Source organism: Chiloscyllium plagiosum, unplaced genomic scaffold, assembly GCF_037043375.1.
Source record: "Chiloscyllium plagiosum isolate Xiang-an unplaced genomic scaffold, Cpla_swu_hap1 HiC_scaffold_1, whole genome shotgun sequence".
NCBI lineage: Eukaryota > Metazoa > Chordata > Chondrichthyes > Orectolobiformes > Hemiscylliidae > Chiloscyllium > Chiloscyllium plagiosum.
The window spans coordinates 55,667,073-55,689,733 of record NW_028270139.1 but is presented as its reverse complement, the minus strand read 5'-3'; the positions used below and the strand labels follow the sequence as shown (position 1 = coordinate 55,689,733).

The following is a 22,661-nucleotide window of genomic DNA, read 5'->3' as shown; positions in this document are numbered from 1 at the left end:
TGATACGGTAGGTTTCAAATCCATGCCCCAAGGACATTAGGCTTGGGTCTCTGGATTGCTGATCCAATGACATTGCCACCATTAACAATTGGCAATGGTTTTATAGACATCATTAAGCTAGCTTTTTAATTCTGGATTTCATTTTTTTTTATTAATTGAATATAAATTGCATCAGCTTCCTTGGCAGGATTTGATCCTGTGTCCCAGAGGATTTGCCGAGGCTTCTGGTCTACCAATCCAGTGACATTGTCAGGTCACTAAATGTTCAGAAACAAAGTAAGGACAGGTAGTTAATGCTGACCTCCTTCTCGACTTTAAATACTGATGCCAAGTAATTATTCAACTTGTCTCCTATTTCCCCATGACAGTATCCGAACTAGCAGTTTAACTAGTATTTGCTTCCCAAATACCCTCTTTTGCAATAATTGCTTTTTTTTTTGCATGTTGATTTTGACACCTCTTGCAAATCTTTTCATAGTTTCTTTTATTATCTGTTTTGTCACCCTTTGTTGTTCTCTGTATCTCTCCTAATGATCAAGGCCTGTGCTATTTTGTGCACCTTTGTATTCTTTTACTTTTAGTTTTATACTGCCACTTGCCTATTTAGTGACTCTTGACAATTGGTTTATATTACGTGCTACCTAACAGTATACAGAGGAACCCCGATTATCCGAATGGCATGGGCGGGGAGTATTTTGTTCGAATAATCGAATGTTTGGACAATTGAATGCTGGATAATTGAGGTTCCTCTATACTAAACTCAATTATGCTATGATTGTTATCAGCTAAATGCTCACACATCATGAAAGCTGTTAACTAAATTTGGGTTTTTACTCATCACTAAATCTAATAAAGAACAAGCCCTCCTGTTGGTTCTAAAATATATTATTGTGAAAAATCTATCCTGGATACACTCCAGATATTCACTTCTTTTCTAACATGTTAGCCTGCTTATTACAATCTATATGAAAGCTAAAATTACACACTAAAACTGACTTGCCTTTACAACATACTTATCTATTCTCTATATTATACAATCTATTATTTCACATGTGCTATTCGGGGATATATACACAACTCACATTAGAATATAAGAACTAGGATCAGAAGTGGAAATTCAGCCCTTGAGCCCACTTGCCACTCAACACAATCATTGCTGATCTAATCTTGGCCTGAACTCCACTTTCCTGCCTGTTCTCCATATCTCTTTAACCCATTGCTAATTAAACTACAGAACTACTACAGTTCTGCAGTCTTTCCAATTTCTTAATTTTACCTACAGTCTTCACGATCTGATTATTATTCTATACATCCTCCCTTATCATTGATGTGTTTCATCTTTAAATCATTTGGGTTGCTCCTCCCTGTCTACTTTTTACCTCATCCTTCCTATGAACTTTAAAACCTAGCATAGCTAGTTTCCAATTCTGGTCATCTCATTAATGGCCACCATGTCATCACCTCCATGTAGAATTTGTGATTACAATTAATTTAAATTACTCATTATTTGCATATAAAATGCTTAGTTGGGTTATAGGCTCTGTCCTTTTGCTCTAACGTTTTACTAAGCTATACCTTACTTATCTCTCCTGGATTAATTTTGAGTTTTCATTTACCTCTGGTCACTGAGGCATAATTTCTGACTGTTACACTGCTCTCTCGCCTTTAATTTGTTTTTGAAGTACATTTTGTGAAGCGCTCCCCTAGATTTATGAATTTAAAGCCCTTGATACCTCACAATTTATCATTTCCACTAAGATCATGTGCAAAGTTCAGATCAAGCAGCAACTATCCCAAAGTTACAGTTTCTTCATGTCTTAGCCTCTCAAAATCTAGTAATCAGTACTTGAACAGATTACCAGGATTATTAAAGTCCCTTCCTGGAGGAGTGACAGTGACTCGGCAGAGCATAAACATGCTCTGTTTTCAGAGTAATAATATTCAGCCTTTCATCACAGTCGTTCTGTCAACTAATTTCTCCATGAATTTTTCAAGTTTTTTTGTTTAATCAACATGTTCAGGGATGGTTTGATTAGATTAGATTACTTACAGTGTGGCCATTCGGGCCAACAAGTCCACACCGACCCTCCGAACAGTAACCCACTCATTTCCCTCTGACTAACGCACCTAACACTATGCGCAATTTAGCATGGCCAATCTACCTGGCCTGCACATGCTTTGGACTGTGGGAGGAAACCGGAGCACCCGGAGGAAACCCATGCAGAAACAGGGAGAATGTGGAAACTCCACACAGACAGTCTGGCGCTGGAATCGAACCTGGGACCCTGGTGCTGTGAGGCTACAGTGCTAACCACTGAGCCACCGTGGCGCCCAGTTGGAGATGCTGGTGTTGGACTGGGGTGTATAAAGTTAAAAATCACACTTGAGAATCTAACTTTCAAAAATGTTTGTGCTTTACATATGAAAGAACGGAAACCAACATGGTCATTCTAACAGATGAAAGACTTAACAAACAATCCAGGTCTTTTTCAATATATAATTTCAGTTAAAACACACTGTAAACTTTTGCTATAAATTCTGTGTAGTACAATCTTATACTCCACAACCACCTGAAGGAGCAGCGCTCCGAAAGCTAGTACTTCCAATTAAACATGTTGGACTATAACCTGGTGTTGTGTGATTTTTAAATATGTTCAAAGATGTTATTACACACCTCTGGAGCAGATAGGACTTGAACCCAGGCCTCCTGTCTGAGAGGCAGGGATACTCCCACTGCACCACAAGAGCCCTCAGAAAGTGCACAGTCCTCATTAACCTGTTATAAGAGATGCAATAACACATCTTCGCAGCAGGTTTTACTTGAAACCTGGCCTTGAGCTTAGAAGTAGAAAAACTACCATTGTGCCATAAGAGTCAATCACGAGGACCTGAATACGCTGGGCAAATATGACCTACAGCTAAAATCTCTTCTTCTCCTCCTTAACTCCTAGTGATGTGCTATGTTCTGCATCACCTCTGTTCAATTTCCCAGTCATGTTGTATTGCAAGGGGAATTACCCACTACTGCATCCATATTTGTGGGCAAATCGTTTGTGCAGAAACGTTGAAGTCAAGCTAGGGACATGACACAGGGACAAAGTTCCTGCATGGTGCTATCCAGTGGCTACAAAGAGGTTGGATGATGACTGCTGACTTTTGGAGGGGGTAGGGTTTTAAGAACAAAATTGAGAAGTTTGCACGACAACAATCTGGCCTGGCTGACAGAATGACAGTGATGAGAGAATGAATGTTGTCATCCTAAGAATGATGAGCAGGTTCGGGCTTAACAGAGTCACTGTCATTCCTCCAGGAAGGGATGTTACTTATCATGGCGATCTGCGAAAGTACCAATTGCTAGACTTCAGTGCCTGTCACACCATTCCCTATAGACTTGAACAATTTTAAAAATTATAAACAATCAAAACACTTGTGTAACTGTAGTAACAGCTAGCTGAAATCACTTGGCAACTAACCTGAAAGTAGTCAATCTCTTTATTAGTACTGGTAGGAGGTCCTTTCCATTGCTGTAGGTATGTTCAGCTATGTGTAATCATGAGACAGCATTAGCTGAAGTGCTGAGTTCCAAAATGGTAGCACTGGCTTCACATCAGCACGGCATTGAATAATGTCATGAGCTGCCTAGTGTGCATTCTTTCCTTGGGAATGCAATGTTTTTGTACTAACACTCTCACTAATGTGGCTTCTAGTACAACTTGTACCAGAAATGTGCAGCACACCACAGAATATATTGGACTTCTAAGATACCAAGTGCCTAAGAAGCAGATGTTGCCAATCTGCACTGTTCACTCCTGAGCTAATAATTAGCACATTCTTACAATTATCTGATGGAGAGTGGCAACAACTGTTCCCCAAGATTCTAGCCCAGCCATAAAAAAGTATAGCACACTCTATTCCACAATGAAATTAGAACTCCTTACTTCAGCTGTAGCAAGTGATGTTGCCTCCATTAGATTTTCTGCTCTGAAAGCAAATACAGCAGCTGCTAATACTGAAATAAAACAAACTGTATTAAACAGAGTTAACATTTCTCCAGGGCAGTATCTAAAAATGTCCAGCTAACCAAGTACCTAGGTAGCCTACTGATTGGTGTATTTTGTTGTCCCTTAATGTAACCAATAGCATACAGTAAATAAATATCAAAGCTATTTTCACATATGCATGCCTATCAAAATGAGTTAAGTCAGCACAGTAGCAATGCTCCAGAGCTGCTTAACTAATATCCGGTGAAGGTTTGTATTCCTAGGGAATAACGTTGGCAAAAGAATTAAACAGGATTTTATATTCCATAGTTTCTCTGATGCATTTTCTTTGAAATGATCAACAGGAAAAGTTCCATTGTCTTCACCACTGTCATATCAGTAAGGTACTTTCTTTTGTAAAATATCAAAATAGTCCTTGTAGAAATTGGAGCGCAATGAGCAGAGCAGATGCCAAGCAGGAATGCTCCCACAAAGCAACAGTACCATTCTTTCTCGAACTTTACCTAAGGGTCACTAACAGTGAGATTACTGCCCAAAAGTCATCAATTTAAAGTGGTCGAGTTGTCTGTGGAAACACAGCAAACAATGATAGCCCACCTTGAAAACACAACTTATATCCAAGACAGGGATTAGGTGCATGCTGATGGCATAGTGCTGGTTTTGCATTGTAAATAAGCCATAATCAATTTTACCATACCTTATCTGAATGAATTTATCAATTTGAGAAGACAGAAATAAAAATAATATTAAGAAAACCAATTAAGGAACAGTGCTGTGATGGATTGGAAAATTATTTAGGCAATATGTTAGGCCAATTATGATTCTTTTTAAACATTCAGGCCTTTTCACAATTTTTCATTATTCATGCAGAAACTAGTTGCTGTTACCAAAGACACTCAGTGAACTGTGCAAAGATGTAACACCCTCTACTGGCAATCAGCCAGAACAACATACCAAATGTGTCTTGCTGGAGCTCGGGTGTACAATTACAAGCGCAATTCAAAGAATGCTAGTTTCTTTGTACCCATACCAGCAAGAATTTCCAGTGAGTTGTATCCCAGAATCCTATCCCAAAGAAGCAAGAGCTGATCAGTTGCTAGGTACCCAGAGAATGCCCTCACCATCCACTTAAATGATATTCGAAGTCTGGAAAAAAAAAGATATGAAAGGAACATTGAATTCAGAATGTCACATAAGGCAAGCTGCATGAGCACCAGACTGAAATCAGAATCTAAGAGTGTAATTTTAATGCTGTCCATCTCTTTTTTTAAAATAAGTTCATGAATTCAGGCCAACATTTCATGATAGAAGAAATTTATGTGAACATTCATCACCCGATACACGTTACAACAAAACTCCCTGGTGGTTCAGTAGCAACCCATGCAGACGTTGATGTCTAGATTATCTTCTGTCTATATTGCATTAGCTGATTTTTCTCACAATAATTACAGGGCACTTGTTTTAGTCCCAGTGTTCTGAGGTTGAAGGGTAAGAATCATCCAGGGTTCCTTGGTCTGATCATTATCCTAATGTGTGTGAGACCACTGGGTGAAGATAATGTTGGAGTAAACCAGCAATACTCTATGATTGAATCGCAGCCAACACTAATTGGAAAACCACTCAAAGGTTGTCAGTAGTTTATCTAGTATTCAAATGCTTGCAATGTCCATTTTTAACCACCAAAGGGAAATGTATTCTAATAGCAATGAATTGCACTGAGGATTTATGCATATTATGATGAAACCTATTTCAAACGTTCTGTGAGAACAGTTAAATGTTAACATACAATTGTACCCTACCAAAGGGAGGGGCTTACTGCAATTTTTTTTATACGTCACTTAGGACAGTTTAGGGGTCACTGAAAAGCAGCTCCAGTTGAACTAAAACAGGGGTAGATTGTGTTTGAAACGCTGATTGTTGTACAGGGAAGAAATCAAGAACGACTGACTAGCTCTGTTTAATCAGGACCTAGAAACAGTTCTGGAGAGCTGGGAAAGTGAGAAGATTTCTGGCTGTGTCTTGGCAGATGTTGTGAGGGGCTCAGAAGAAACCTGGGAGCATTAATACTTCAGAACAGCTGAGAGAATGAGGGCTGAGAAACCACAAGCAATATTTCCTTCATACAAGTGCGTAAGATTAGAATTTAGGGGAATCCCTTGGACAGAGCTAACTTTATGAAGCTAGGTGTTGGTGAAAATCTGGAATTATGCTGGTGAATAAGTACCAGAGTGCAGTTTCAGAGTTAAGGTGAACCTAAACCCAAGACCAGAAAGTCATCAACCAAAAAAAGGAACAATTTACAGGCAGTCCATGACAGAATCACTCTTGAAGTTTCAAGGCCAGGTCACTGTAATCCTTTATTAAGTTTATTGAGATTTGATGACCCCTCATGTCACTAAGGTCTGGGAAGAGTTGCTAAGAAATCTGGGTCAATTCTCAGTAGTAGAAATAAATTATACATTATTGTAGACTGGATTGCTGTCATAGCTTGTACTATAAAGCAATGTTGTTTGTACAAAACTGAGAGATTGTGTGGCTTTATTCTCCTGGATGTCACCTTCTAAGGTTTAGTGGTCCCTAATCAGATCCTGACATATAGTCATATCATTATGGATCATAACTGTAAAAGTGATGGTCTACTCTGAGATCATAACAGCTTAACCAAAGATCTTTACACTGATTTTTTTCCATCCTTTGTCATAGCTGGCTTCCACAATCGCCAAATTGAAGGAGGTAACATAAGAGTATTATTTAGCATTAGATCAGAATTTTGGGTTAAACATTCGGACTGAGTTCTGATGAAGGACATGTATCCAAAACAGCCAATTTTCATAACACAGGCTGTAGCCTGTTTTCTTGAGCAGCTGGGGCTAAATAAATCTATCAAGGTTCAAGTTTCAGTTCAATATCCAGATTCCTGCAGTGAATGCATGTGTGAATGATGACAGCATCTGGCATGATTGTGATGCTCTTTCCACGTTGAATAACCTGCGACATTCACAGCTGAAAATTTGGCAGGACACTGTCATATAACTTTGGTAAAGGATCACTGGCAACACTAGTGAAACTTTCATTGCAGAAGCAAACACAGCTACCATCTTTACCAAGTACATTTAAAACTTCCCTCTTTTCTCCCTGATTAAACAGTTTGCCATTTAGGTACACAATTTTACCCTTAGAAAATGTATTACTTTGCCAATTCCCAAAAAACATTCTCTCTTTAATACTTCAGTGACTTGTCACTCATTGGCCTTGAAGGCCTCTTTCAAGGTATGGTTAACATACTTTGTAAAAAGAGACAGAGCTTGAGTAGGTAGCTCAGTTTATATCTTTGGAGAATTTGCAGCTCGAAGAAGTCCACATCGTTTATGTCAGATTGTAAATAAAATTGTGAACCAGGCTGAATGCAGAAGGGAGATTTAAACGCAAACACCAGAAGCAAAAAGAGATTATGAAGAAAGATGAATCGCTAACATAAAAGGAAATCCCAAAATCTTTCAAAAGCACATCAAGGTGGTAAAAGGTGGAATATGGCCAACTAGGGACTGAAAAGGGATTGACACTTAGAGGCAAGAGGGATGGTTGAGGTGTTAAATGAATACATTGCATCTATCTTTACCTAGACTCTAGCAGGACCTCAGTGACTAGAAGGGCTAATATTGATACAAAAAACCGAAAGAACTGTGGATGGTTGAAATCAGCAACAAGAACAGAAAATGCTAAAAATATCTCAGCAGGTCTGGCAGCATCTGTGGAAAGGAATTAGATTTAACATTTTGGGTCCAATGACTCTTCTTCAGAACAAAATTGAAATACCTTTTCTCAAAAAAAATTGGCAAACTTTTAACCACTATGGATAGAATCTTCAATGTAAATACTTACGGCTGTGCTCCAATTTCGCGCAAATGGTAGAAGAGTTGAGGAAGGTAGGTCTGAACGAGTGTCTCAAACACCAGACAAAGTGACACAATTCCCTAAAAATAGAAAATTAACAGCATTCTTGCAACATCCATAGCAATCAAAATAAAAACATATTTCTCTTTTAGGCAGAAACTAAACTTCATCTGCTTGCCAAGGAGAACATTAATCGCAAAGAACAAGTTAATAAAAATCAAGAAATCCTCCCAGTCTTCAACAAATTCTTCCATCAGTCAACCTCAAAAGCAAAATAATCACTCATTTAACTAATTTACAATTCATCTGTGGAATTTTGTGTAACTTCTTTTAATTGACAGAACAACAATTTGTATTTATCTACCACCTTTAACAGATACAGATCCCAAGATCAATTCAAAAATCAAAAGAGAAAACTATAAATGGATAAGTGACAAGTAATGAAAAGCTTGCTGTAGGTAGGTCAAAAGAAAACTTTGAAATAATATGATACAAGGAGATTTAAGAAGTATGCCAAGGACAGTGGTGGTGAAAACTAAGGATCTCCCGTCAAAACTGAAGGTGGACTGGACAAAGGCATCCATGTTTTTCACAGAGTTTTAGAGATTGTAAGATGATAGGTAAAAATATATAAAATAGAATGATTGAGTCTACAGAGACAAATACATGAATAAAGATTTAAGGTGGAACGAAGTTAAGTGATACTGCAGTTGGAAATTTACAGCCTTGGTGATGACTGTTTTCATTACAGATTGCTAGAGATGGAGGAAAATTACTTTAAATAGAGATTGTTGATTCTTCAGTAAGTTTTTCACTTTTCAAATGGAAGCCTTCTGTTAAGAGTTTAATTAGGACCATAAGCTGTGGGGAATCATTAAATCATTGTGAAGGGATGGTTCAATACCCCTAGTGTTAAGTTGGCAAGTTGTGGCACATCCATTGCTTCATGCCGAACAGGTGCTCTGACAGCACATAAATAGTCATGTGATCAGGTTATCAAAAACATGCCTAAATTGTAGTACTGGATATCATTAGAATTATATACAGAAGTAGACCTTGTATCTGGCGATGATGTTGCTAAAATTATAACCTGAAGCACCTTAAACAAGGCAGTATTAAGACTTGAAAATATGTCAGTGTTGGATATTGTGATGACCCATGTGGTTTTCGGGAGAAATTTGCTTTTCATATTGCTTTTAGAACTGGGCTTTATCGGGAGTATAGTCACATTGGCGGAGGTAACCATGAGGAATACAGTGTGTCAGCGGGTCAGTTTACTTGAACAATATGTTATGGATCCAACCAAGGATCAGGATAGTTTGGAAACAAAAACAGAAATTACTGGAAAAGCTCAGGACATCTGGCAGCATCTATGGAGAGAAATCACAGCCAACCGTTGGGTCGAGTGACCCTTCTTCAAAACTCCTCAGAATAATTTGGATCTGGTGATGTGTAATCAGACAGTTTAATAAATGATGCCAGAGTAAAAGATCTCAGAGGAAACACTGAAAATAACATGGTAGAATTTAGCATTCAGTTTGAGAGGGAAGAACTTGAGTTGGAAACAACCCGCTTTAAAAAGGAAAATTACAAGGCAATGAGGGCAGAGCTGGCTGGAGTGGACTGTGAAAGGAGTTTAGCAACAAGACGACTGGGGAAAAGTATTTAAGTAAATAGTTTATGGTACACTGCAAAGATATATCCTAGTGAGGAACAAGGATTCTAGGAAAGGGACAAGACTACCACGGTTAAGCAGAGAAGTTAAAGAAAACATCATATTCAAAGAAAATACATAGAATAAAATGGGGCCTTTATAGAATATGGCAAAGATCAGTGATCAATGGATTTGGGAAAGTTTTGAAAACTAACAGAAGATGACAAAAAAAATAATAAAAAGGGAGAAAATAAATTTTGAGGGTAAACTTGCAAGTAATATTAAAACAAACAAATGGCACACCAGATTATTTCGAGAGGGTGGTGCTGGAAAAGCGTAGCAGGTCAGTCAGTATCCAAGGAGCAGGAGAATTGACATTTCAGGCAAAAGCCCTTCATCAGGAATCAGATTTCAGGCAAAAGTCCTTCACCAGACCCATATCCCACTCTGCCCCCCACAACTCCTCCACATTCCTGATGAATAGCTTATGCCCGAAATAGAGACCCTCCTGCTCCTCAGATGCTGCCTGACCTGCTGTGCTTTTCCAGCACCACACTCTCGACTCAAATCTCCAGCATCTGCAGTCCTCACTTTCACCATACCAGGTTATTTCCATGTATGAACAATTCAAAGCAGAATTTAGGGTGGCATGGTGGCTCAGTGGTTAGCACTGCTGCCTCATAGCACCAGAGACCCAGGTTCAACTCCAGCCTCTGTGTGGAGTTTGCACGTTGTCTGCTCGGGTTTCCTCCAAGTGCTCCAGTTTCCTCCCACATTTCAAAGATGTGCAGGTTAGGAGAATTGGCTGTGCAAAATTGCCCATAGTGTTCAGGGATGTGTAGGTTAGGCACATTGGTCAGAGGTAAATGTAGAGTAATGGGGAATGGGTTTGGGTGGTGTACTCTTCAGAGGGTCAGTGTGGATTTGTTGGGCCAAAGGGCTGTTTTCATACTGTAGGGATTCTATTCTATTCAGAGAGTGCTGGGACCAAAATTTGTAGTCCACACATCAGGTTAGTACATAAGGTTCACATGCAGATTTTGTAACCTAAGGTGTCCTTCACTTGTACTGTGTGGGCATCCATTTAACGCTATTTCAATTTGCAGGGCCTCACATCACATGAAAATCCCTCTTAGAATGAAATGTTTCTAAGTGTAGTGGCTGCTGTTTTCACCTCCATTGCACACTCAACCTCTCAGCCTAATGACAGCCCCAAAAACAATCACAGAGTCACACAGCACGTAAAAAGACCCTTCAGTCCAACTTGTCTTGCATACTACATACCCCAAACTTAACTAATCCAATTTGTCTGCATTTAGTCCATATCCATCTAAACCTTTCCAATCCATGTAGCACCCCAATGTCTTTTAAATCTTGTATTTGTACCTGCCTCTACCAATTCCTCTAGCAGCTCATTTCATTAAACGCAGCATTATTGGTGCGAAAAAGTTGCCCCTTTCACCCCCAACTTCTAGCTTTCGATTCCTCTACTTTGAGATGTATAAGTTCACATCTCAGCTTTCAGCACTCCGAGAGAAAAGTCCCAGCCTATCCAGCCTCTCTTTATAACTCCCTCCAGTCCAAATCAACAGATTTGCTTTTGGTTGTCCTCCCTATCAACCCCCACTTGGCTTTGATCTTCCCCATATTCCTACCCCAACCTATTTAATTAACTGTTCATCTGCCGTACTCTTCTCCTGAGTCTTGGACATACTGCATTGACATTCCAGACATAGTAATACACCATTTTCCCATCAAAGCCAGAGTTGTACTGATTGTTGATCACCTACGTCCCGCATTACTCCTTTCCCTCCCACGCTTTATCATCTCCCTCCCTTATATGTTGAATTGACCTTTTCACAACTGTTATCCTCTCTGAATCCCAGCATGCTGCCTCCAATATCCTGGCTTCCCTACCAAAGTAGTGGCACCTTATAACTACCCCTTGTAAATTTTAATGGGCAAATCCCCAGGATTCACTGCAATCCACTCTCTTGACTAATTTAGATGGATAGCCCTTACTGATGAGGGACCAGACCCCAGACAGATCACTTTGTAACTCCCCAAGTGACTTACTCTGACTCCTTAGACCGTCTGAATTGTCCTTACAGGGCTCTCAACAGCCAACCCCCTGGACTGTTATGAGATGGGCACCCTGACCACTCCAAGCTGTTGATTGACCAGGTCTAAGCCCTGGACCGATACTGGTGTTGCCCTAGACTTACTATGCTGTGAGTCCCCAACTCAAGGCTGTCTCTTATTTAGACTGAGTTCTACTCCGCTTAGACTCTGAGACATAGCCATTTGGTTGATGTATATGCAATGTGCCACGTACTAATCAGAAAGGCAAAACTTAACTGTCATAAGTATTCAAGTTCAGGCTGAAATGTCAAAGCATAAATAAGGCATCCAAGCAGACACAAGAGTAACTACTAAGAGAGCAAGTGTAGAGGCAGTTTTAAAAATTCATTTGTGGGATGTGGGCATTGCTGGCCAGCCAGTATTTATCGCCTCTTGCTAGTTGCCCTTGAGAAGGTAGTAGTGAGCTGCCTTCTTGAATCTCTGCAGTCCACCTGCTGTAGGTTGACCCATAATGCCATTCGGGAGGGAATTCCCAGGATTTTCACTCAGCAACAATGAAGGAATGGCGATAAATTTACAAGTCAGGATTGTGAGTAGCTTAAAGGGGAACTTGCATGCATCTGCTGCCCTTGTCCTTCAGGATGGTCATGAGTTTGGAATGTGCAGTTTGAGGATCTCTGGTGAATTTCTGCAATGCATGTTGCAGATAGTACACAATGCTGCTACTCAGCATCGGTAGTGCAGGGAGTGAATACTTGTGGATGTGGTGCCAATCAAATGGGCTGCTTTGGCCTGGATAGCGGTAAGTTTCTCGGTGTGAATTTGTTCAGTGAGCTGCAAGGTTCAGTTTCAGATGTTTCGTCACCATACTTGGTAACTTCAACAGTGAGCCTCCAGTGAAGTGCCAGTGATATGTCGTGCTTTCTATTCATGTGTTTATGTTTCTTTTGGGTGTTTGGTGATGTCATTTCAGGTTCTCTTTGTCAGAGGTTGATAGATGGTGTGCAAATCGATGTATTTGTTGATAGAGTTCTGGTTGGAATGCCATTCTAGGAATTCTCATGCGTGTCTCTGTTTGGCTTTTCCCAGGATGGATGTGTTGGCCCAGTCAAAGTGGTGTCCTTCCTCGTCTGTACATAAGGATAAGTCTGTACATTAGTGATATGAGTCATGTCTTTTGTGGCTAGTTTTCTGCCTGTTTGTCCAATGTAGTGTTTGTTACAGTCCTTGCAAGATACAGTAGAACCTCAATTATCCAAATGAGACGGGCAGAGAGTATTTTGTTTGGATAAGTGATCATTCGGATAATCAATCTAATCGTAAACAAGCAGTAATTTATGAGTGCCAGTTATTGAACATTTCTCGGTTATACGGCAATGCATACCATAATGGTGTTTAATTGATAAATGAATGCTGAGTTGCTTAATGCCGTTTTTAACGGGACCTTGAGATCTTGCATGGATAATCCGTAATTCAGATAATTGATGTTCGGATAATCGAGGTTGCACTGTATTTTATAAATTAATTTTGTTTTCCTTGTTGTCTGTATAGGTTATTTTAAGTTCATTAGCAGCTGTTTAAGTGTATAGGTGGGTTTGTGGGTTACCATGATGCCAAGAGGTCTGAGTAGTCTGGTAGTCATTTCAGAGATGTTTTTGATGTCAGTTAAAGTGGCTAGGGTTTCTGTGTGCTTTTTGTCTGTTTGTTTAGGTTAGTTGCTGAGAAATCAGTGGGCTGTGTTTACTGGGGACCCATTCTTCTTGAAAGCACTTTTAGGTGACTTTGTTCACTGTTTGAAGTTCCTCTGTGCTTCAGTGTGTGGTGGCTCATTGAAATAATGTCCTATGCAGCACTGTTTGTGGGTGTTGGGATGATTGCTTCTGAGTTGAGCATTTGGTCCGTATGTGTTGTTTTCCTGTAGACACTGGTTTGAAGTTCCCCACTGATAGTTCACTCTACTGTGACATCTAGGAATGGCAGTTTGTTGTTGTTTTCTTCCTTTTTTGTGAATTTTATGCCAGTAAAGATATTATTGATGGCCTTGAAGGTTTCCCCTAATTCGTTTCATTTAGTGATGACAAAGTTGTCATCCACATAGCGGAACCAAAGTTTGTGTTGGATAGTTGGGACAGCTGTTTGTTCAAGTCTCTGCATTACTACTTCTGCTAGGAACCCTGATATCGGTGATCCCATGGGTGTTCTGTTGATTTGCTTGTAGGTCTTGTTATTGAAAGTGAAGTGGGTGATGAGTCATAGGTCTACTAGTTTGACAATGTTGTCTTGCTGACGAAGTTGGTGGTGCCTGGTGTTTGTGTCTTTGGTTCTTCTAGTAGTGTAGTCAGTGTTTCTTTGCCAGATTGATGTTGATGGATGTGAACAGGGCTGTTACATCAAAGGAGACCATTATTTCGTCCTTTTCTATCTTGGTATCTTTGATTGTGTTCAGGAGTTTGTGGATGGAGTGAATGGAATGGCGTGAGTCGTCTACTAAGCATTTTAGTCTTTTGTGGAGTTCCTTGGCAACTGTATAGGTTGATGTTCCAGGTAGTGAGACTATGGGTCTGAGAGGGGCTTCTGGTTTGTGAATATTGGGTAGTCCGTAGAAACGTGGTTTGTTGGAACCGTCTGGTTTTACTTTTTGGAAGTTTATCTTGTTTAATTCTCCTGATTTCTTAAGTTTTGTGAGTAAGTGTGAGATTCAGTTCCCTAGTTGTGGGGTCAGGTCTATCGCCACCAGTTGCTAAGTGTCAGTATTTGCAAGCAGTGCATTCGCTTTCTTGTAGAAGTCTGATTTGTTTAAAATGACAGTCAAGCGTCCTTTGCCTACAGGTAGGATTACAATGTTTTTGTCTTTTTTGAGTCCTTCTAGTGCTTTCTTTTCTTGTGTATTGAGTGTGTTTCCTTCCTTTTTCCTACTTAATGTTGGTGCAACTGTTGGTCTGATAGTTTGCTGGGTTTCCTCTGTGAGTTCATTGTCTTTCGGTGTTGTTTCTAAGGCTGCTAAGAAATCCTTTTTGTTTGCGTCTCTGAAGTTGTAATTTAATCCTCTTACTAAGTCTACTCAGACCTCTTGGCATCATGATAGCCCACCAACACACCAACACACTAAAACAACAGCTAATGAACTTAAAAGACTCTAGAAAGACAACAAGCAAAACAAACGTTATTTACAAAATATGTTGCAAGGACAGTAAAAATACATATAGCAAACAAGCAGAAAACTAGCCACCAGGATACATGAACATCAACTAGCCACAAAAATACATGATCCACTATCACTAGTATCCTTATATACAGACGAGAAAGGACACCACTTTGACAAGGCCAATACATCCATCCTAGGACAAGCCAAACAGAGACACGCATGAGAATTCCTAGAAGAATGGCATTCCAACCGGAACTCTATCAACAAACACATCGATTTGGACCCCATCTACCAATCTCTGAGAAAAAGAACCGGAAATGGCAACACCAAACACCCAAAGAAACCTAAACACACTAATAGAAAGCGCAACATAACACCAACACTTCACCAGAGGCTCACTGATGAAGTTACCTAGTATGGTGACGAACATCTGAAACCAAACCTTCCAGCTCAGTGAGCAAACTCACACCTAGAACCTCAACCTGAGCTACAAATCTATTCAAAACTCGCTAGTGTTAAGCTTTTTTGAGTGTTGTTGGAGCTGAACCCATCCAAGCAAGTGAGGAGTATTCCATCACTCTTGACTTGTGCCTTGTAGATAATGGACAGGCTTTGGGGAACAGGAGGTGAGTTACTCGCCCAGTATTCCTAGCTTCTGACCTGCTCTTGTAGTCATTGTGTTTACGTGGTGAGTCCAGTTGAGTTTCTGGTCAATCGTAATGACCAGGATTTTGAAAGCGGGGAATGTAGTGATTGTAACACCGTTGAAATTCAAAAGGCAATGGTTAGATTGTCTCTTATTGACGATGGTGATAGCCTGGCCTTTGTGTGGCAGGAATAGTACTTGCCACTTGTCAGTCCAAGCCTAGAAATTGTCCAGATCTTGTTGCACTTAAACATGGACACCTTCTGTATCTGAGATGTTGCGAATGGTGCTTAACATTGTGCAATCATCAGTGAACATCCCACTTTTGACAGAGAGATGGTTATTGATGAAACAGCTGAAGATGGTTGGGCCTCGGACACTATACCGAGGAACTCCAGCAGAGATGTTCTGGAGCTGAGATGACTCAACTTCAATAACCATCACCATTTTTCTATGTGCCTGACATGATACCAACGGAGTGTTTGCTCCCTGATACCCATTCATTCCAGTTTTGCTAGGGCTCCTTGATTTCCACACACTGTCAATTGCAGCCTTGATTTCATCTCACCTCTAGAGTTCAGTTCTTTTGTCAATGTTTGAACCAAAGCTGTAATGAGGTAAGGAGCTAAGTGGCAGAACCTAAACTGGGCGTCACTGAGCTGGTTATTGCTGAGCAGGAGCTGCTTGAAAGCACTATTGATGACACCTTCCATCACTTTACTAATGATCAAGAGTAGACTAATTGTCCAGGTTGGATTTGTTCTGCTTTTTATGTACAGGACATCCCTGGGCAATTTTCTACATTGTTGGATAGATGCCAGTATTGTAACTGTACTGGAACAGCTTGACTATGGGAATGGCATGTACTGGAGCGCAAGTCTTCAGTACTGCAGCCGGAACGTTATCGTGGCCTGTAGCCTTTACAGTATCTCGTGTCTCAAACTGTTCTTGAAATCAGGTAAAGTGAATCGAATTTACTGAAGACTGATATCTGTATTGTTGGGAACCACTGAAGGAGGCTGAGATGTACCTTATATGCACATTGGCCAGATATAAGACTGGTGCTTATGTTTGCACACAATGTATCCTGGCAGCAGAATTACAATGGAAGTGCAACAATGAAATGCAGAACTGTATTCTAAGGGAGCTGGAGATGTGCCATGAGGGTGTGGTGAGGCTGGTATGTCTGCAATGTCAATGTCTATGATTTGTGATAACTTGAAGCTATTGCAACAACATTCATTGCTACTAAGTGAAACAACTCAGATGTTGTGAGCAATTACAAGTTTAATATTAAGTCAAGAAAGTGAGGTAATTCTGTTAATCTATAAATCATTAGTGCAGCTCCACTTAAAATACTGCCTGCTACTGAAGGATATTGCAGCTACTGAAACATATATAAGAGGGAAATCAGGATAACTGAAGAATTGAAGGAATTAGATTATGATGCACTATTATGTAAATTAGGCTGGTTGACACATGAAGAAAAAATTATTTGATTGCTGTTTTTAGAATTCCAGAAGAACTAGAAAATGCAAACCATAACAAGCTGTTCTACTGTGTCTAGAATGGTACAGCAAGGGAGCACAAATACACGTGAAAGGGGCAACTATGGAACTATTCTGCACAGACACTGTGGGGAATTCTAACCCCACAAGAATGATTGGACTTGTAGCACATCTGGAGTTATAACTTTAAACTCAGGCCAGCATATCCCCTTTCATTTTTAACAGAGAATATTGGACAATAAATTTGTTCTCAGAAGGAAGGCCAATCACCAAATGTTTTTAATGAAATCACATCCTTTCACCTTAACTCGATTTTTATTTTTAATTAGTGCCAGCAAGGTTCAGGAAACCTGGCAGATTATATAGAGCACCTTGCTGGACTAGGAGAAACTACAGTGTTTCATTCAGGCCAAAAAGCTGAACTTGAACTCTTCACAGATCTTGTCATCTATCAACCCAACTCTACTGGCCCGTGGTCGACTCTGGAACTGAGAGAGAAGAAAATGCAAAGCATGAACTGCTGTTAATTTAAGCAGGATATCTGAAGAACCCTTGACTTCTAAGTTTGTCATCAATACAATAGAAATTTAAAGTCATAATTAGTCAACAATTCCATTATTGTCGTAATAGGAAATGACCAAAATGATAAAAAGCAAATTACATGACTTATTTTGCTCAGCAATTCCTATGTGAATTCGATGATAATTTACATGCAATTTACATGTTGATTTCCACCACCTAAATAGGAATATAGCTAAAATTATGGATTAGCAAAACAGAATAAATTAATTTGATTTCTGAAGCTTCAAAGAAACAGCGTAGTAAACAGGAGACTCTCCAGTTTTATTTTTCAGGTTATTTGAACTCCAAGATTTGGATTTAGTAATCTTGTTTATTTTGATTAGATAAATAATGTGCAGATTAATGGTTTATTGTTCAGACGAGGAATGAAACTGGTGGCCAGTTATGTCACCTTCTTCAGTTTTTTGAAATCGAATCAAATAATTATCCTATAGATTTGCTATCGATGGTTTTACTTCGCTCTTTTCATTCTTCATTTAAATGCTGGTTGAAGATAAAATCAGCTAAGAGTACAGTTTGTGGGTGCTGCGTTTAATAAAAAATACACAAGGGAACAAAGAAACAATATATTATTTACAATTGAGGGCTAATACATTTTCATTGGTAGAAATCAAATTCTGCTGAATGAATGCATAAACCTTTAAGAAAAATAAGGAATAACGCCTTAGTGAATTTTCAACCCTTCACAGAACTTACTGAGGAATGAGATGAGATGCAATGAAGCCTGAAGAAATAACGCACATACATCTCTCGGAAAACTTGGTAGAGTTTGGATGGCTCGTGGTAGAGAAAACAGAGTGGAGCAACTACAAGTAAGCAGGACATAACAAATAAAATCCAGGATTGCACAAAATAGATCATATATTTAATATCATACTGACCACAGCTAATGTTCTTTTACAATCTATGATTATATCCTCAATTTGGAGGCATCATGTTAAATGGAAGAAAAAATACAGAGAAACCAGGTGCAAACAGCACTCAAAACTTTGTTCAGTTTTCCAAAATGAAACTATGCTTCAACTTTTCATTTAAGCTTATTGCATTACCACAAATGTTAAATTATCCATGATCCATTGTTTTAGAATTTTTTTCCCATGATATATTGATAGGCACTGAGTAACCTGTTGCAGTTTTACTAATACAGCTAAAAATTGGTCATCAAAATTCTGCAAGTAATCAGATTTTAATAAACTAGAAGTCTTTAAATAACAATGCAGATCTACTTACTTACATGTTAGTGTCTAATATCAGTTTCTTGGCTAAACAAATGCGTTTTTTTTTGGTAAGATGTCTTTTAAAGTCCAAAATGTGAAAAAAGGCTTAATTTTAAGAATCTTCTTAATGATCCACGAATGAACATGGAGAAAGTGAGGACTACATATGCTGGGGAACAGAGTCGAAGAGTGTGGTTGCTGATGATTCCTGATGAAGGGCTTATGCCCGAAACATCGATTCTCCTACTCCTTGGATGCTGCCTGACCGGCTGTGCTTTTCCAGCACCACACTCTTCAACTCCACAAATAAACATGCCATATTCATTAATTTGATCTGAGGCACTACACAATCTTTTTTGGATGGGCTAACTTCTAGTAAAATGCTTTATTAAACAACTGTAAAAGATCATGGAAACTCAATTTAAGTTGCATGTAGCTTCTTTTGAAGTTGTGGTATTGCACAACCTTGGTCATTTATGGGCAAATCATGTTGAAAATGTTAGCATAACCTAGCAGAAACTTTATACCTGAATATTATAGCTTTGAGTATTACAACAAAAACCCACCAAGATAAAATCCAAGCTTCAGCAGTTTTCAAACTACTCCCTCACATCCTGTCCTGTCTTTTTCATAAGAGCAACTAAGTAAAATAAAAATAACAATACCAACAGGTTACCTACTTTGAAATATAGCAAGATTTATAGCTTAGGAGAATTCCTTCTAGCCCATTGTGTATGAGCTTTCCAAATTAACCAAACCTTTCAACTCATTGTTATGACATCTTAGTATCATAAGTATATATCTACTCTTTCTTTTCTAAATGCAGCGACAGCTTCAGACCTTTTAGTACAGATCTTTGGGGTATCCCATTAGTTACAGCCTGCCCACATGAGAATGACTGATTTATTGCTGCTCTGTTTTCTGTCTGATAGCCAATCAGTAATCTATGTCAGTACATTACTTCCAATATCATGTGCTTTAATTTTGCTAACCAACCCAACCTCTTTGGGGGATCTTATTAAGAGCCTTCTGAAAATCCAAATATTATATATCATCATCTCCCTTTCATCTGTTTTATTAGTACCATCTTGAAAAATACTCCAAGTTGTCAAATATGATTTTCCATTCATAAATGCCCAATCAGATTATTTTTATTCAAATGTCTATTTATTAAGTCCTTTATGATAGTTTCTAGCAATCTGCAATCCTTGATATAAGTTTGAAGGGTCTATAGTCCCCAATTCTTTTCTCCTTGCCCACGCCTTTAATAGTAGGGAGATATTTGCAAGCTTCAAACTGCAAGAATCATTGGAATTTCGGAAGATGATTATTTATGCATTGACTCTCTCTGTAGCCACATCTTTCAACCTCTGTGAAGTGGACTATCAGATCTCAGGGATTTATTAACTTTCATCCCCATTAATTTTTCCAGTGCAATATTTTTTAACTGGTATTAGAAAGCATTTGATGCAGTGCCACATAGTGGTAGCTTAGCAAATTTGAAATGTTTTGGATGAATTTGCGAATCCAAATTTGTAGATGATACTTTTTAAACTAGGGAGAATCGCATATGGTGAGGATGACGCTGAGCAATTTCAGGGATATATTGACAAGTTGGCCAAATGGGCAGCCACCTGGCAGGTGAATTTCAATGCAGAGAAATGTGTGATAATGCATTTTGGTAGAAGATACATGGACAGACATATAGGCTCAATGGTACAACTTCGAGGGGAGTATAGTAGAAGAACAACATTGGAGTTCACGTGCACAATCCTCTCAGCGTGGCCAGGCAAGTTGAAACAATTGTTAAAGCGGCTAATCGGATCCTGGGGTTTATTAAAAGAGACATAGAGTATAAAATCAAGGAAATTATACAATACCTCCACAAATCAGACTTTATTTGGAGTATTGAGTTCAGTTCTGGGCACCTTATTTAAGAAAAGATATTAATGTCCTGGAGAGAGTTATTGCTTCTTGCCATAGAAACACTCAACTGATCCATTTACTATGGAATACTCTATAACTATTGCTCTTCTTCTTTCTACCCCACCATACATGCTTAGTGCTGTGAACTTGTCTCTGGCTGTACTCCCCTGAGGCACCACTGCCTTCACTAATTTGAAAATGAAATACTAATGGCAAGCATGATAGGGTCAGGGGTCTCCTGAACTCCTTGCCTGGTTTTGTCAGACTACCAATTCTCCTGTTCAGGAATCTACAGCACAAAATACATCTAAAAACAAGTGAATAATTTTAAACTGATTAAAGTTAGAAATAGGGTTTCTGAGCATGGTAGAATATCTGGGAGACTATACGGGAGGTTCGTGCATCAGATGAAGCTTACTAGAATGTTATTCAGAATGAGAAATTTTCCATGCAAGGAAGGATTAGAAAAATTGGGCTTATTCTCTTTGGAGCAGTGAAGATTATCACGTGACCTTATTTAGGCGTTCAAAATTATGAACAATTTTGACAGGGTAAGAAAGGATGTTCTGTTTCCACTAGTTGGTATATCAGTAACTAGGGAGTCACAATTTCAAGTGTGCCAGCAAGAGTACTAGGAGTGAGCTGACTTCTTTGCTCAGAGAATTATTAGGATTTGGAAAGCGCTGGCTGGGAGAATGATAGTGGCAGATCTCATATGAGCTTTCAAAAGAGAGGCTGGATATATATTTGAAAGTGATGAATTTAGAGGCCTGCAGAGATAAGGCTGGAGGATGGGACTAGTGAAGTAGCACTTTCGGGAGCCAGTGCAGACACAATGGGTCAAATGCGCTCCTTTGGTACTATACATTCTATGATTAATTTCTTTCAAGTCATCAATCTCCCTAGTCATTTGGATCTCAAATTCTGGAAGATTTCTTGTATCTTTCTCATAACAAACAAAAAGTAATCATTTAGCTTTTCTGACAGTTCTCTACTCCCCAACATAAATTATCCTGACTTTCCTCTTAATGGACCCACATTTTAGGCTAATGTTTCATTTTTATTTATCTGAAGAAGCTTTCACAAAGCATTATTATGCTTTTCCTTTCCTTATCAGCTTCTTGGGTCTCCTTTGCTGTATTCCAAAAACTTCCCAATCCTCAGCTTTATTACTATTGCCGGTCATTTTATGAGCCTTTTCTTTTAAATTTACAAAATACTAAACTTCCTTTGTCAACTATAGGCCTTTTTTTTGACTTTTTGCACCTTGAAAGAATTATTGTTGCTGGAAGCCATGTAATAGTTCTTCAACGACTGTCCATTGCCTGAGTATAATCACGCCTTTTAACATATTTCCCCAATCTAGATGAAGCAGCCTGTGCGGTATTCTTTAATAATTTTCCACAATAAAATTTAATACCCTTATTTAAGATTGAACTACTTCACTTTCAATAATAATGTAAACATTTTACCATATTGTGGTCATTCATCCTGAAAAGGTCCTTTCACAACTAGATTATTAATTAGCCATTTTCATCACATGTTATTACATCTAGAATAGCCTTCCTCTAGTCAGCTCTTCAACATGCTATTTGAGAAAACCATTCCTAAGACACTCTAGAAACCGGTCCTCCACAGCTTTAGTGCTCATTTGGTTTACCAAATGCAGATCAAAGTCACCCATGATAACCATGTTGTAAATGTTACAAGTTTCTCTCATCTACTGAATAATGCAATGTCTCACACTACACTATTTGGTGGACTATAAATAACTCCGACCAATATCTACTGCCCCTTGCTGTTTCTTAGTTTTACCCAGATTCCATTCATTTTTCTTCCATTCTGAGATCCTCCCATATTAAGAGTCCAATCCCATCTTGTATTATCAGCACCACTGCACTCCTTTTCCTCGTCTTTTCTAAATATCAAATATTCTTGAATATTCAGTTGTCAGTGCTAATCACCCATGCTGCCCATATTTCTGAAATAACAATTATATCATAATC

At 38.9% G+C, this 22,661-nt stretch overlaps 1 protein-coding gene across 3 annotated transcripts in view; it reads right to left on the bottom strand.

The window, feature by feature from the left end:
* Positions 1 to 22,661, bottom strand: part of tbc1d19 (TBC1 domain family, member 19) — a 140,673-nt gene that overhangs the window by 4,687 nt on the left and 113,325 nt on the right. For 2 of the 3 annotated variants that reach the window (XM_043693542.2, XM_043693551.2), the window contains 4 exons: positions 18,209 to 18,318; positions 7,884 to 7,975; positions 5,032 to 5,147; positions 3,939 to 4,009 (listed from right to left, as the gene is read on the bottom strand). In XM_043693542.2, the coding sequence (XP_043549477.1) occupies positions 3,939 to 4,009; positions 5,032 to 5,147; positions 7,884 to 7,975; positions 18,209 to 18,318 (389 nt within the window). Of the gene's footprint in view, positions 1 to 3,938; positions 4,010 to 5,031; positions 5,148 to 7,883; positions 7,976 to 16,713; positions 17,419 to 18,208; positions 18,319 to 22,661 lie in introns of those variants that run through there. The other variant, XM_043693561.2, reaches the window with a different exon arrangement.